We start from the raw sequence: 16708 nt of genomic DNA on the forward strand, positions 1-16708 counted from the left end.
TAACAGTTCTTTTTAGTGGATGATCCTTATAGATGTTTCATAGACACACGGAATGCTGGAGTTGGAACAAACCTTGGAAACCGCTAGTCTACCCAACATCCACCCAAATGCGGAGTCCCAGGCTTCCCGCGCCCCGCCCACTCGCCCGCCGCGCGGTCCAGGAGAGAGTCGCGCCTCACTGACGTCAGCAGCGCGCGCCCTCGCCGCTGCAATTCGCCGGGCGTGCGAGGCTAGTGCTTCTAGCTTCTCCGCGAGTCCGCCGGGCGGTAGCCACCGTTGCTCAGGTCCCGAGGCCCGCGGCGTCACAGGCTTGGCGACATGTCGATGCTGGCTGAGCGTGAGTGTTGGGCTCGGAGGCCCGACCGGGCGCGAGGGTGAAGGTTCCGGGTGACGCGGCGGCCGGACCGAGTGGCGGGGGGCACCAGTCGCCGGCGCACGGTGGGCCGGGGGATGCCGGGTCCCGGGGTCCCGGACGCCCTGCTCGGCTCGCCCTGGCTGCCGCGGAGATTTCCCAGCCCAGCCTTCCCCGAAAGTTAGCTGCGGTCTGCTGGTGAGAGACTGCAAGTGTCCATTTGGGACGCTTGTTCTCACGTTCAGACCCGAGCACGCGAGTGGTGGGTTCGAATGGGGGTTCGGACACCGGTTGTGGGAACCCGGCCTGGCTCTTTCACTTCCCCGGGCCTCAGCTTCCTCTGGTTAAAAAGAGGCGGTTGGGCCAGCAGAATCTCTTCAGTCAGTGAAATCCCGTTCTTGAAGGTGTATTGAATCAAGAAAAAGAAAAGCAAAGGGGTTAGAAGCATCAAACACAAGAAGTTAGCGTTTTTTAGGGGAGGCGGGGCTCATGAGTGATTCTAAGTAAGACAGTGGCGGTTTTGACTTTGGTAGTTGGAATTACTAACACTCTACTATGGAAGGAATGTTGGCCTCAACGCCCCACCCTGCCTCAGTTTACCTTTGACGTTTTCCATCACTTTGTGAAGTTCGTTAATTCCCTCCCTCTGGAGAGGCTGTTTAAACTTCTGAACGATACCTGTAGCTAAGGCTCCCGGCCACCAGATGGCAGTCGTGCCTTGGTCCTGAAAAGCCGGCCGGTATCTTTGAAAGTGTCTGGTGAGCGAGAAGCAGAAACAGCTGCTAAATTTTAACAGACCCAACAGACGCTACACAGGGATTCCATGAAATAAATGCTGTCGGCATCCTCTAATCTAAGAGGGTGGAGGAATGGGAACACAAAACGGAGTGGGTAAGGCACCATTCACATTTTACAGGGGCAGAAATTGAGGTTCAGAGGAAAGTAATTCACCCCAAGGTTACTGAGGTAGAAAGTGACAAAATTGATCTAGTTATCGCTATATCTTTACGTTCTTGTCACTAGGGTCAGCAGATTTCTATTGTTTTTTAAACAGGGACTTACAGAAAGGAGTATGTTTTACAGTGTGACCCTGTAGGCTCTATTTCTTCACCTGTATAACCAGTGTGGCTAAGATTTCTTGTGGTTTTAATATTCTTTGATGTATGCTTAGTTCAGCGTGCACTTGGGAACATTAGCCCTGGCTCTGCTATTCATTTATGTTTCTTTCCCTGATCAGTTTCTGTGGGGCTGTTAAAAACTTCTTTGATTATGTTCATTACTAGGTTGGCTTAAATCAATGAGATGGTGAACGTGAAAATAGTTCAAAGTATGAAATGATATACAGATGTGAAGTGCCATCTGTGGACATCAGCAACTCAAGCTGCATAATTTCATGAGAATATTTTCTGTTCTCTTCCCACCATGACTCCAAATTTTCAAATCTTTGACATTAGTAGTATATAATATTTTGTGTTTTTTAAAACAATTTACTAAATTAATGTCTATGGCATCCCTTATGATTAGATATTTGGGACTGGTGTTCTTATTTTAGAAATGAGAAAATAGAAGCATAGAAAAGTCCCAGTCTGCCATTTCACTACCTAGCAATTATTTTCTCTGATAGTTTATAAAATGGGGATAATTCTGTAGGTACAGTTTTATAACCTACTTTTTTCCCATAATTAACCTTAGTGAACATTTTCACTTCAGTAAGTATGCTAATTTCCTTTGTTTTCTCTTGCCATATGGACTATATTTTGTTTTCTTTCATCTTCTCCACAGTCACTTATCCCATTTTTGAAATCTAGTAGTTTTCTTTGTTTCTCAAAAACATTTTTTATCCTGCATTTCTCTAATTATCAAATATTATTTTATTGGTTCTCCCCTATGTCAGGTAAGGAATCTCGCTTACATAAACGTAAGAGAAGAATTTCATTTATCACTCTCACTTTTCAGTCCTTATTTAATTCAGAGTCTTAGACCCATATTTTATCAAGATACTACTTTTTTTCATAGACTCTTTTCAAGACCAGTTTTTGACAATTGCAGTTATTACATTTTCTAATCAAATGACAACACGATAGTTAATGGATTTCATTGCATTAAGATTTTATGCTGCAGTTTCTGTAACCTTGAATATGTCTTGAATAATATTTTAATAAGAATACATGGGTGATATATTTTTTGAGGTCTTGAATATGTGAAAGTGTCTTTGGGCAAAGAAAAAAAAAAATTTCTGTCCCTGGCTCTTGGAACTCAGCACACTTTCCAGAGTAAGCTGAATCCTGGCGTAAACCTTGTGGTATTAGGCCTGGCAGCTGTTGTGTGCAGGGCTGTTTATTGGGGTTACCCTGAAAGTATCCTATTAGATCTCCATGTAGGAGGAGTCCCTGCTAGAGGATGGTTACCCCCGCCCCCTGCCGTCATCCCAAAGAGTGATCGTGCAGATTCAGGGCACTCTACCCTGAGCGGAGCAGCCGCCCTACTCCGCTGGTTGAGGCTACCTGCCATTTCCCTGGGGAAGAGGAGCTGACCTCGCCGCCTCTCCAGTCTTGTGTCAGCACTAGCGTCCGCTGTATAGACATTTGTGACATAAACTGTATGCCGTCTTTGTTGCAGCGGGGGGGTGCAGTCATTCTCAAAAATGTGTCCTTCATACAAGCCCCAGTCAGAGTCCCTGGCAGACACTACGGTAGAGACATGAGCTCTGACACACACCGGGAAGCAGCCTTACAGAGATCCTTGGTTAACAAGTCCCAGCTCGTATGCTGTTCATTAGCTGAGTACTTACTAGATAAGTAAAGTGGTAACTTAGTCATGTGTAGCATTTTGAGGTCACCTTTTTTCTGCAAAGCACTGTAAATTTGAGCCCAGCTCGCTTTTCTTTGTAAGTAGTCTTTTTCTGCCTGTGTGCTAGTGAAGGTTTACTTATTTTTGCTAGGGGGTGGATAGTTACAGGTCTCTTTACTGATTTTACATGCAGTACACTGAGCCTCTCTGACTGGAGGCTGTGTTATTTTTTTACTTGTTAGGAGACTGCCAAGGCGTGAGCAGCTGTTGACAGTGAGATACTCTGCTTCCATTGGTGCAGTAGGTGAATGATGGTGACACTTGACCTCCAAATTCCCCGCTTGGCCACAGTTTACTTTTGGGTTTCATATGCTTGTTTAATAAACTTTTGGATTTCTTTCTCTCTGCCATAATTGTCCTTAAAACTATAGCGATAAACTTGAGTTTCTAATGGTCATTTATATACATTAAAAAAAAACCTTGTAGGGACTCAAAGCAGTTCCTTCAATTCAGTTATCTTCCTTTTTTTTTTTTCTTTCCCCTTTTCTTGTCTCCTTTCTTCAGCCTTCCCTCCTTTTTCCTTTCTCAATCATTCATACATTCATTCATGTTTTTCCTGAATGCTTGCTATGGGCAAAGTGTTTTTCACTTCTTGCAGTGAAGCATAAGAAAGAATAAGACATGGATGTGAGCCTTAAGGAGATTGTGGCGTAATAGCAAACATAAGAGATGGATATAAACAGCCATAATAACAGAAGAATGTTAATTAAATGCCAAAAAAAGCAGCAGGTAATTTACTGTGTGAGTTCAGAGAAGGGGTCATATGGCTTTAGGGCGTTTCTGTGAGAAGGGATGATTAGTACCTGTAGGTTGTGCAGAGGGTGACTCTCCCCAAGATCATGACTCGTATGCTGTGGATTAAAAATATAAGCTTTGGAGTTGGTAGGACCTTGGTTTGTATAAAGGCTCTGTTTTTTGCTTGGGGGCATTAGGAACATTCTTTCTGTAGGTCTCAGATTTTCTCATCTGAAAAATGCAGATCTCTCCTCATTGGGTTACTGTGAAAATTGAACCTGAGAATATATGGATGGCATTTGGCACTTAACGTATATGTCTGTAATGACTGTTGCTGGTGATAGTGACACTGGTGTCACAGGTGCCTTAGGTTGCTGCCAGTTGCTGAATTGGAAGGCCCAGCTGATGGTACATCATGTATTTCGATTTGTCACATTTGGGGGAATATTTTTATTTTAATCTTATAAGGTCAATTTGTATGTTCAGAATATACAGTTATTGGGGAAACCAGGATAAATGATCCAAGCTGATACTATCTCATTGGATGCCAAATCTGATATCTGTATCTAATAAAACATAATGTTTGCTGTATTTATGCAAGTATCGTGTGTATGCATTAGGTATGTGTGTATTTGTGAGGTATTCTCCAGGTTTGAAAGATAAGCTGCTAATGAGATAATTTGTCATTTACAGGTCGGCGGAAGCAGAAGTGGGCTGTGGATCCAAGAAACACTGCGTGGAGTAATGATGACTCCAAGTTTGGCCAGAGGATGCTAGAGAAGATGGGGTGGTCCAAAGGAAAGGTATCTTGGAGAAGAGCAGAGAAGTTGGAGCCATGCAGAGAGATTTCAGATCAGGAGAATACATCTTCCTTAGGAGACTGGGAGAAATTTATTTTGGATCAATAAGGGATTTTGGAGAAATAATTAAATTATAATGACCTTGTGATGATAGAGTTAGAACTGAACATAAACGTCAGCTGTCTTTGTTTATTGTTTAACCTGTGATTTTTATAAATGGTGCCTTTTAATTAGTTGCATTTGGAATCATACTTAACCATCAGAGTTTTATGTTGCTTAGAGTAAGATTTTATTCACCCTTAAAGCTAGACTACACATTTTCTCCTTTTTCTCACATTCCCTTTATTCCTGACTCAAGTAGGACTTCTGCTGATATCTCTGCACTTAAACGGTTCTTGTCAAGGTCTTTGAAGATCTTGCCAAATCCAATGGATCCTTTTTTGTTCTCACATTACTTTATCCCTTAGCAGCATTGGATGTAATTGACTTGAAGTACCTTGAAATACCACTGTCTTGGCTTCCACAACACTGCCCTCTCTCCCGGTTTTTCGTTCTACCTTACCAGCCACTGCTAAATTTTTGTTGCTGGCTCTTCCTCCTCTAGACTTTTGAGCTTTGGAATTCCTTGGGGTTCAGCCCTAGGCCCTTCTCTGTCCTCATCTCAAGTAGATCATTTTTATTATAAAACTCTTGATCCTCCCCACCCCACAAATCTTTTTCTTCTCAAGTTTTCCCCACTTTTGCAAATAGCACCCTATCAACTTACTCAAACCAGAAACCTGGGAGTCATGCTTGATTCCTTGACCTCTCTCACTTCCCGAATCCCCAGTCATTATTCCTCTCTATCCGGGGCCCCATCCTGGACCAACCACCACCGTTTTTTGCCCTGATCAACGCAGCAGCCTCTCAGCTGCCTCTCTGACTCCCTTCTTTTCCTCCTCTGGGCCATTTGCCATACAGCAGCCATAACGAGCTTTTAAAATACAGAAATTAGATCATGTCATTCCTTTGCTTACAAGTTCGGTGGTTTCCCATTGTTTTAAAAAATAATATCCAAATTCTCCCCATAACTTCCAAGGTCCTTAAGGTCTGGCCCCTTTGTATCATCTTATTTTGTCTCCATCCAGTGTGCTGGAGCCACCTTGGGTGCCATTTAGTACACCAGGTGCTCTGGGACTCTTTACAGATGAGTGTTAATGATGCGGGGGACTTGGAGTCCCCTTCCTCAGTGTTGTTTTGTAAAATTACTTAATGGAAAGCACCACAGACTCTAATGCCTCTGATGGGCTTCCGTTAGTTTGGCAGTAGCACTCCGCTTTTGAGCATCAGAGAAAGGCATGTTCTCCTTAGTGTTTCCGTGGTCCTTGAAGTGGGTCACAGGTTGAAGGATTGGCATTCATTATTGTAAGTGCATCCTTGGTATTACAGAATCTTGTAAGAATCCATTAGACTGTGTCCTCTTTGAGGACAAGGATAATGCCTCCTAGATGTTTAGTGATTAATCAAACAGTTGATGAAGGAAGAGAGGTATTTTTATACCTAATAAAAATGCTAACTCTCTTTGTGTTTAATCTCCACAGGGTTTAGGAGCTCAGGAGCAAGGAGCCACAGATCATATTAAAGTTCAAGTTAAAAATAACCACCTGGGACTAGGAGCTGCGATCAGTAACGAAGTGAGCGACAGCGTCTGCTGGGGGTTTTCCTTGCATAATGGATATTTTTGTCAGTGTACCAAATTTAATCCAGTCAAACTGATTGATCAGTTTTAAGCTGTTCAAGCGTGTATCCTACATGTTTTAGATAACTAAGGAGCCCGTAACTAAGCTGCTGGGCGTCTGTAACGTGTCATCGTTTTGCCTCATTGCCCTACGGGATTCTTTACTTGCTTATGCATAAGAGATCCAAAGTAGCTTTATTGCTGAACTTTGCAAAAAGTTTTTTTTTTTTAAAGAAATATTCATTTCAGGACAGCGAGGAATTTTCATCTTTACCTGTGTTGTAATATTAGCTTCTATTGTTAAAATTGGTGGCATTTCATTTTGGAAATACTGAAAGAAAGTGGTATTCTTTTCCTGTCCCGTTGTCTGTTTCTGACTGTTGGTGTATAGCACTTGAATTTATTCACATTTCCCCTTAAACACTGACACTTTGAAAATATGACCCTGTAATTAAAAGTTCATGGCTTACCCTGCCTTTCATTTTCAGTATCATTGCTCACTGTAGAAAGGATCTAAACCGAAAGCTTTGTTCTTACATTTTTGCAGCCAACAGAATCTGGTAGGAAATCTGGGGAATTACTTTAGGTAAACTGGGTTACATTGCTTAGTTCAATAGCTCAGAGTAGTGGACTGGAGCAGCTAAAATTGTTTGGGCTAACAGCTAAAATCTTAAACTACTAAAGGAAGAGTTTAACATATACATGTTGTCAAATCATCATGTTGTACATCTAAAACTAATATAATGTTTTATGTCAACTATATCTCAATAAACTGGAAAAAAGTGGCGGGGGAATGTTCTATTTCTGAGGACAAAATCCAAGACCAGTACTTCAAAATGTTTGAAATGTCACACAATTACTAGATGGAATGTTTAGCAATATCGTTTATGTTCATCAATTAATAAACACACCTTGGACAATTTTAAAAAAAGAGTTTATGTAAGGTTGATTTTGAAGGTAGTTTTTGAGAGGTGGATATACAGATATACTTAACTTTTTAGGAGAAGCATTGCCCGGTAAACCTATTCAATATACCTTAACCTTAAGCATTCTTTAAAAAGTACGCATGAGGCAAGTTCCCGAATTGAAACCCTGCTCCCCGCAGGCTGATATTGTTTTGGAGACGTTCATTCTCTTTTAAAGCCAGGTCGTCTTTGTTATTGATGAGCTTGTTAACTGAGCCCCTTGTAAATGGGTGCTGACGGATTCAGGGAAGCTGGGGTCCTTCTTGCTCCCGTCCCCACTGCTGTTTTCTGAAATTGGGGTGGAAGCAAGCAAGCAGAATTGGGCAAAAGATTTTCAGGTCAAATGAGCAAAGAAGGGAGCCCTCAAATCTGCTGTTTCCCTTTGACCTGCATAATTTCCCATAGTGAGAAAAAAAATATTTTATTTTGCTTTATTTTAACATTTAGCACACAGGTGGCCTGTTGTTTATTTGACTATAAGTTGACTTGATAAGTCATCTACATTTGAAATCAGGGCTTAAGCTTCCAAGATCCTCATTTTTAATAATGATATAGATAAATTACGTTTCAAATGTATACTATTTCTTTTTCATTCAAATTTATAAAATAATATTTTGGTGAAACATTTAAAAATTCACATTAACTACCAGATTTCCCTGATTCCAATATATATCTTATCTCAGCTTAGGTAAACTCCAGGCTTGTCTCTAATTGATTTTTTGCTGTTTTCAGGACAACTGGATTGCTCATCAAGATGATTTTAACCAGCTTCTGGCTGAACTGAACACTTGCCATGGGCAGGAAACAGCAGGTAAGGAAACTTTGCTTTTTATCCATTAGGCTTATAGAAGACATAATCTCAACCTAAGATATTTTTATCAACTCTTTTTACTGTAAGCATCCTATATCTGAAAGTTAATTGATTGTAGCTATCACAAATAGTCATTTCTGTTTATGTTTTAGGAGTATTCTCATTGAATTAACCTTAGTCATAAGCAAACACTTTTTTCCCCATTAAGAGTTTGAGAATGACAAGATAAAGCTTTTATTCAGTTTACATTTCTCTGTTGCCTTTCCCTTATCCCAGCCTGACAATGTCCAGGGTCTCGTAGTTCCGGCCTTGGCCCTCTCTCATCTTTCCTTGGCCCTGGCTCTCTTCTTACGCCCTCCGGTCTCACGGGGCGATGTGTGGTGACCACTGCCACACTTCCCTCTACTCCTTCACCCTCTCTCCTGAACGCCCTGCTCAGTGTCTTCATTCAGGGTGTCGTCGACTCCTGGCACCTAGCAGGTCCAGACTCCAGTTATGTACCTCCCCCACCTGCACCCTGCAAACTGTTTGACACCCATACCCCACAGCCTGTTTTCTCCACCATCTTCCCCATTTCAGTTGATGTCAACTTCATCTTTCCAGCTGTTCCAGCCAAAGAACAGCTGTGTCCACTAGGAAATTTTGTTGGTTCTACCTTTAAAATATATTCAGACCCTGACTGCTCCATGTCACCTGCACGGTAACCAGCATGGTCTGAGCAGCTGTTATCTCTTGTCTGGATTATTGCAGGTGCCTCTAAAGCCGGTTTTCTCTGCCATGGCACTGCTGACGTTTCGGGCTAGATAACTCTTTGCTGTGAGGCATGTCGTGTGCATTTTAGGATGATTGGCAGCATCCCTGACCTCTACCCCCAAGATGCCACTAGCACCCCCTCCCCCTAGTTGTCGCAACCGGACATATCTCCAGATCGTGCCAAGTGTCCCCTGGGCAGAATTCCCAGACAGGGAGCTGCCGCTCTGACTTGATGTTTCTCCGTCGCGCGTGCACTCCTCCAGTGCGTTCTCAGCCTCACAGCCAGAGGGACGCTTCTAAAGTGCTGCTCCTGCTCGGAGCCCGCTGTTGGCTCCTCCTTTCTGTTCAGAATAAGAGCCGGAGCCCCTGCAGCGGGCTTGCAGCCCCACACAATATGGACCCTCTCCCTTTCTGACTTTGTCTCCTACCCTCCCCCTTCTTACCAGTTCCATCCTGACCACACTGACTCCTGTACTGGGTTCTGAATACACCAAGCGTGCTCCTGCCTTGGGGTTTCGCACTAGCTCCTCCCTCTCTCTAGAACACTCTTCCCCCAGGTAGCTTCTGTGCACCTTCTCAACAAGGTCCATACTCAGTTGCCAATTTAAAACTGCATCCTGTTCCTCAGTTCAGTTTTTGGAAGTCAATTGAAAATTGGTAAGAAATAGCAGCATGAGAATATTATCAAGAAACGTGGAGTAAGGAAAATGAGAAGAACCAGCTGAGAGTGCGGGGTCAGGGGACGGGGCAGGGAGTCACTGCACTTTTTGTTAACAGCTTTGTTGAGGTGTAATTCACATGCCATTACCATTCACCCATTTACAGTGTGCAGTTCAATGGCTTTTAGTATATTCAGAGTTGTCACCAGAGCCAATTATGAAACATTTCATCACCCCCAAAAGAAACTCTGTACCGAGTAGTATTCATTCCCCACTTCCCCCAACCACCCTAGGCAACCATTGATTTACTTTCTGTCTCTAAAGATTTGCCTATTCTGAAATCAAAACTGCAATGAGGTATCACCTCACACAGGTCAGAATGGCCATCATCAAAAACTCTACAAACAGTAAATGCTGGAGAGGGTGTGGAGAAAAGGGAACCCTCTTGCACTGTCGGTGGGAATGTAAATGGATACAGCCACTATGGAGAACAGTATGGAGGTTCCTTAAAAAACTAAAAATGGAACTACCATACGACCCAGCAATCCCACTACTGGGCATATACCCTGAGAAAACCGTAATTCAAAAAGAGTCATGTACCACAATGTTCACTGCAGCTCTATTTACAATAGCCAGGACATGGAACCAACCTAAGTGTCCATTGACAGATGAATGGATAAAGAAGATGTGGCACATATATTCAGTGGAATATTACTCAGCCATAAAAAAGGAACGAAATTGAGTTATTTGTAGTGAGGTGGATGGACCTAGAGTCTGTCATACAGAGTGAAGTAAGTCAGAAAGAGAAAAACAAATACCGTATGCTAACACACGTATATGGAATCTAAAAAAAAAAAAAAAGTTTCTGAAGAAACTAGGGGCAGGACAGGAATAAAGATGCAGACATAGAGAATGGACTTGAGGACACGGGTAGGGGGAAGGGGAAGCTGGGACGAAGTGAGAGAGTGGCATGGACTTATATATACTACCAAATGTAAAATAGATAGCTAGTGGGAAGCAGCCGCATAGCACAGGGAGACCAGCTCTGTGCTTTGTGACCACCTAGAGGGGTGGGATAGGGAGGGTGGGAGGGAGATGCAAGAGGGAGGAGATATGGGGATATATGTATACGTATAGCTGATTCACTTTGTTATAAAGCAGAAACTAACACACCATTGTAAAGCAATTATACTCCAATAAAGATGTTAAAAAAAAAAGATTTGCCTATTCTGGGCATTTCATATAAATGGAATCATGCAACATGGGTCTTTCGTGACTGGTTTCTTTCACTTAGCGTAGCGTTTTCAAGGTTCATCCTTGTTATAGTATGTATCAGTACTTCACTCCTTTTTATTGCCACATAAGAGTCCACTGTATGGATATTCTACGGTTTATCGTTCATCAGTTGAAGGACATTGGGTTTTTTCCACTTTTTGTCTATCTTGAATAATGCAGCTTTGAACATTAGCATACAAGTTTTTGTGTGGACATATATTTTAATTTCTCTTGGGTTTATACTTAGAATGGAGTTGCTGGGTGATACCAGCAGTGTATGAGGGCTTTAATTTTTCTGTATCTCAGCCAACACTTTCTATTATCTGTCTTTTTGATTATAGCCATGCTAGTTGGTGGGAGTGGTATCTAAGTTTGGTTTTGATTTGCATTTCTATAATGGCTAATGATGCTGAACATCTTTTCACATGATTATTGACCATTTGTGTGTCTTCTTTGAAGAAGTATCTATTCAGATTTTTTGCCCATTTTTAAACTGTGCTATGTGTCTTTATGGTTGACTTGTAAGGATTTTTAATATATTCCAGGTACAAGTCTTTTATCAGACATATGATTTGCAAATATTTTCTCCAGTTCTGTGGGTTGTCTTTTCACTTTCTTGAGGGTGTCATTTGAAGACTAAGGATACAGAAATAGATAAAAAGACTCATTCCCCCTGTGAAGAAACTTCAAATCTAGTGTGAGAGAAAGAAATGAAGTAAATACCAAAATAACTAGATTCCCCAATTTTTCTCAGTTCCTGAGTAGTTGAGAGACAGTAGCAAAGATACGAGGGATTTATTTGAAAATTTATCCAAATCTCTTTGTTTCCTAAGCTTTTTCTTTCCCATCAGGTATTCATAAGTTTGCATTATTGATGACTTTAGGTGGCTTCTAATACACAGGTTTGGATACTGAATGTGCTGTTGGGTTTAATAAAGTAGACACGGCTGAAGAAAGTGTAGACCATAGATTAGAAGATAGTATCCATAATGCAGGTGTGAAAGACGAAACGATGGAAATATGGAATAGAAGTTTAGGTGGAGGATAAAGTGAGAAAATCTAATATCTAATAAAAGTTCAGCAGCACAAGAAGAGAGAGAATGGAACAGAGGCAAAATTTAAGGAGATAAGGGCTGAAGACTGCCTAGAACTGGTGATAAAGCAAATCCACAGATTCAGAAAATTGAGAGAATCCATGCAGATTACATTAAAAGTCTCTACTCGCAAATGTAATAACAGATGTGACAACATAGCATCATGGCAGAACAGCATACACACACACACAAAAGAGAAGATTCTTAATGCAGCCAGAGACAATATGCTTATTATCTTCAAAGAAGCAACAGTTATATATGAAAGCAGAGTTCTTAACAATGGGAGCCAAAGACATTGGAGTAATATATTGAGGGAAATATAACTGGCAACCTAGACCTTTACATTCAGCAAATATGTCTTTCAAGAATAAATTTTCAGACAAAAAGTTTACCACCAGTAGGCCGTAAATAAAGGAAATTTTCAAGGATGTACATCCTTCAGTCAGAAGGAAAGAATACTTAAAACACTATCTGTAGTATCCCCAAACTGGCAATAACCCAGATATCCGCCAACAATAGAATGGAAAAGTAGACTGCCACATTTGTAAATACAAAGAAATGAAGAATAAAGTACAGTTACATGTGAGAGTATAGAGCAGGGTTTGGCAGACTTTCCACAAAGGGCCGGATAGAGATATTCTGCAGACCGAAGCGTCTCTGTCACAACTACTTGGCTGTTGGAGTATGAAAGCAGCAAGAGATGATATATAAACAAATGGATGTGGCCATGTTCCCATAGAACTTTATTTACAAAAGTAGGTGGTGGGCCGGATTTGGTCCACAGGCTGTAGTTTGCTTCTGGTGTCGAAGACTCATTAACTCAATGTTGACTGAAAGAAGTGGGACACATAACATGCAGTGTGATTCCACTTACATAGAACTTCAAATGGAATGCAGAAATCTGATATTTAGGTACTAGACTTGGGTGGTAAAGTTATTTTGTTACTTTGTTATAACAAAGTTATTTTGTTATAACTTTGTTGTAAAGTTACTCGTGGTAGAAATGAGTACTCTACTATGAAAGTCACAATAGTGATTACCTTTGGGGAGGGGGAGGGGTTTGGGATTGAGAAGGGGCTCATGGGGAACTCCTGGGCTAATATTCTTGTTCTGTTTCTTGACCCAGTTGGTAGTTACACAGGTATGTGAGTACATTGTGCTTTATGCACTTTCTATGGCTATTACCCCCTCTCCCCCCAGAATGGTTAAAACCAGAACGAAAAGCAAGGGGAAGGGTGGTTATCCCAAAAATCATGGTAATGGTTACTGTTAGGACAGTGGTTCTCAACTGGGGATGATTTTGCCTCCCATGGGATATTTCACAATATCTGTGGACATTTTTGGTGATCACAACTCGGGGGATGTTCCTGACATCTGGTCGGGAGAGGCCAGAGATGCAGCTAAACATCCTATTGATACAATGCACAGCACAGCTGTGTCTCTCCTTCTTGCCCTGAACAAATAATCATTCAGCCCCAAATGCAGTAGTTCCGAGGCTGAGAACCCCTGTTATAGAAGGAAGAGGCACAGGGGTGCAGGATGCTTCTAGATGCAGGTAGTGTTCTGTTTCTAACCCTGGAGGTGGTTACGAGGGATTTGCTTTATAACTAATTGTACAGACTTCAAGTACTCCTATGTATGGTGATGTTTGTGGCGATGAGAGATTACTGAAAATTGCATGGGCCCTTTTCTGGAGGTAAAACATGGCAAGTGTAATTTATGTCATGTTAAACCTGTAATGAAGGTTAACTAAAGAGTACAGATGCAACAATTTGAACATCAGGAATCAACGTCTACCTTAATGAAAATCTGGTGTTGTATAAATGGCCATCACTTTTCGTAAACAGGTTCAATGACATGATTAAGGTGTCAGACTTGAGGTGGCCTTTACTGTGACATCGTCATGGAGGCAGAAGCTCTTGAGTCTGGGTTCTTTTACCTAGAGGCATTCACAGGTTCGTTCTTTTTTTTTTATAAATTTATTTTATTTTTATTTATTTATTATTTTTGGCTGTGTTGGGTCTTCGTTGCTGCACGCAGGCTTTCTCTAGTTGCGGCGAGCGGGGTCTCTTCGTTGCGGTGCACGGGCTTCTTAATGTGGTGGCTTCGCTTGTTGCGGAGCACAGGTTCTAGGCGCGCAGGCTTCAGTAGATGCAGCACGTGGGCTCAGTAGTTGTGGCTCACGGGCTCTAGAGCGCAGGCTCAGTAGTTGTGGTGCACGGGTTTAGTTGCTCTGCGGCATGTGGGATCTTCCCGGACCAGGGCTAGAACCTGTGTCCCCTGCATTGGCAGGTGGATTCTTAACCACTGTGCCACCAGGGAAGCCCCACATGTTCATTCTTGAACAGGGAAAATTCTCACCTTGTTTGGTATTATAACTTTCTCCTTTGATGTACTGAGTTAGAGAATACTTTGTAACTTTTCAGGTGATAGGGATGCCAGAAGTTGTCACACCAGGGTTCCATAAAGGAAGGAGCTACGAGATTCATTTTGGAGCTGTGGAAAAGAGAAAGCAGAGTTTTGAGCAGTTTGCTTTTGAGATTTGACAGTGATAGCTGGAAAGTTACTTTTTTCCAATTTGATAGTATCGTGATTACTGTTTGCTAACTGAGAAATGCCCTTGTGATAGCCATGAAAACCCTGGTTTGGGACAGGTCCCTTGGTGCTGATTGCCCAGGCTGAGCACAGTCACCGCAGCCGGGCCTTCCTGATGGATTCCCGCAAGGGCGGTCAGAGAAGTGTTGGAGTGCCTCGGCGAAGCCTGTGTTACTCGTCAGGAAGGTGGCGAGGGCACATCAGACCCCAGGTGGCGGTGCCTGTCCTGCAGCCCCATCCACAGGCTCACCTGTGCAGGCTGAGTCTTTTTCTGCGTGAGGCATAGAAGTATAGTAAATCATTAACTGAGTTATTCATCTATAGGTTAACTTCCACCTCAAGACCACTAGAGGGTGCTGCACCCCTGCGGTAGGGACAGTGCTGTTCGCTCTGCCTCCGTCTGGCTCAGTACAGTCCAGCCTTTAGAATAGTCCTTTAACGGAAAAGCTGGCCAGGGAATGGATCTGGAGAGCTGAGATTATCTTTCTGCCAAGTCATCTTTGGTAAATACAGTATCTTCATCCAAATGAATTTTTGGTCTTATTACTTAAATTAAAGCTGACAAGCAGATGACACGATAACCTAGTAACATATTTTTCTGGTATAATAATATTTTTAGTTCCTTAAGATTGCTTACCGAATCAACACAGTTTGCCTTTCAACTAAACAGAAATTCTATACTATCCTTTTCATAGAATCTTGCAAAGGTTCTAGAAATAACCCTTATTCCTTTGTGGAACACAAAAATCTCTATATTCTTTAAAATTTCATTTTTAAAAATTATCCTATCTCAATTAGTTACTCCCAGACTCAACTGAGCTTTTTGGTAGACTTATCTCATGGTTTTGAGAAATGCTTCTTACTTCTGTCAGGTATTTTGTCCCTTGTGATTTTAAATATTTTGGAAGTAACCTGGGATGCTGATAACCTGTCACCCACAGAGGTGTGGTTCAGGACAGGCGTCTTCAAGTAGCTTTGCTCCCAGGGCTCCTGAGGGGGTTTCGAGAAACAGTATAGCCTATCTCACAGTTTCAGATAACGTTTTTAATCACAGCTCTAAATAGTTACAAAGAATATAATATCTGGCCTATTGGGAAAAGTGGCATTTTAAAATAAAAGCATTCCATGAGTCCCAAATGTATCCAGTCGATGTTCAATACCAGAGCAATTTGATATCCATGGTCACCTCTTTAGAAATAGATAAGTAAGTCCTTTAATATTCAGAGATATTATGTTTCCTAGTTTCTTTTCCTCTGAAATATTTCCCTTGTATATATCCCATAATATGTTAATATATTTTTTTGCTTGAACTTTGAAAAATTCATTACCCTGTCATGTTTCTCTGCTACAAAACAAATACATATAAATTTTGGGTTTATGTCTAATAGCCCCAAGGCCTAAGGGTAAATACTTTCCCTTTGGATTAGGTTGTCTTTATTAATTAGTAGATTATAATGAACAAAACCAGGAAATATAAATTTTGATAATTATTAGAACAGTAAAACCTTTTTGGAAGTGCTGGGTTTGCGGCTTTCATTAAAAGACGCCTCCACGACGCCAGTACTGTGGCTCGTTCCTTATTGATCCTGGTGAGAGGAGAGCTGTGCTCCCCTTGTGTAAAGTGGGAGGAGGACGCAGGGGAGAAGCAAAGAAGAGGACCAGATGGATGCATCCACACGGAACAGAGCAGCTTTAGGAAAGCGTGTGTGTGGACAGCCAGGTAGAAACTGTCCCCCTAGGACGTGTCCGGTCTCGGGTTTGCTCTGGAAAGGCTGTGTGCTCGGAAGGTGGCAAAGCTCCCAGGGGGTTCTCACGTCCCCAGAAGTGTGAGCGCAGCTGCGCTGGCACACAGTGTGGAGGTTAAGGATGTGTGCTCTCATGCAAATCTGCCTGGGTTCCACTCCCGTCATAGCCACCGCCTTGATGGGCCTTATTTTACCCCTCTTGCTTCAGTGTCCTATGAAGTCGGTTTATTAATCATAGCAGCTACCTTCCAGGGTGGTTGCCAAGATGAAATACAGGATTGCATAGAAAGCTTATAGCCCAGCGCCTAGTACTTAGTAAGCCTTCAGTTGGTAAAAGCTACTTCAAGCTGATACTGT

General features: G+C 42.1%; 1 protein-coding gene across 3 annotated transcripts in view; it reads left to right on the forward strand.

Annotated features, from left to right (window-relative positions):
* Positions 1-177: 177 nt before the first annotated feature.
* The window catches only part of PINX1 (PIN2 (TERF1) interacting telomerase inhibitor 1), a 79480-nt gene continuing 62949 nt past the window's right edge, over positions 178-16708 (forward strand). For 2 of the 3 annotated variants that reach the window (XM_082402885.1, XM_082402886.1), the window contains exons 1-4: positions 178-337; positions 4631-4740; positions 6318-6410; positions 8152-8230. In XM_082402885.1, coding sequence (XP_082259011.1) covers positions 319-337; positions 4631-4740; positions 6318-6410; positions 8152-8230 — 301 coding nt within the window. In that variant the 5' untranslated portion in view covers positions 178-318. Of the gene's footprint in view, positions 338-378; positions 551-4630; positions 4741-6317; positions 6411-8151; positions 8231-16708 lie in introns of those variants that run through there. The other variant, XM_082402887.1, reaches the window with a different exon arrangement.

This window comes from Balaenoptera borealis (genome assembly GCF_965194805.1).
Source record: "Balaenoptera borealis genome assembly, chromosome: 8".
Lineage (NCBI taxonomy): Eukaryota > Metazoa > Chordata > Mammalia > Artiodactyla > Balaenopteridae > Balaenoptera > Balaenoptera borealis.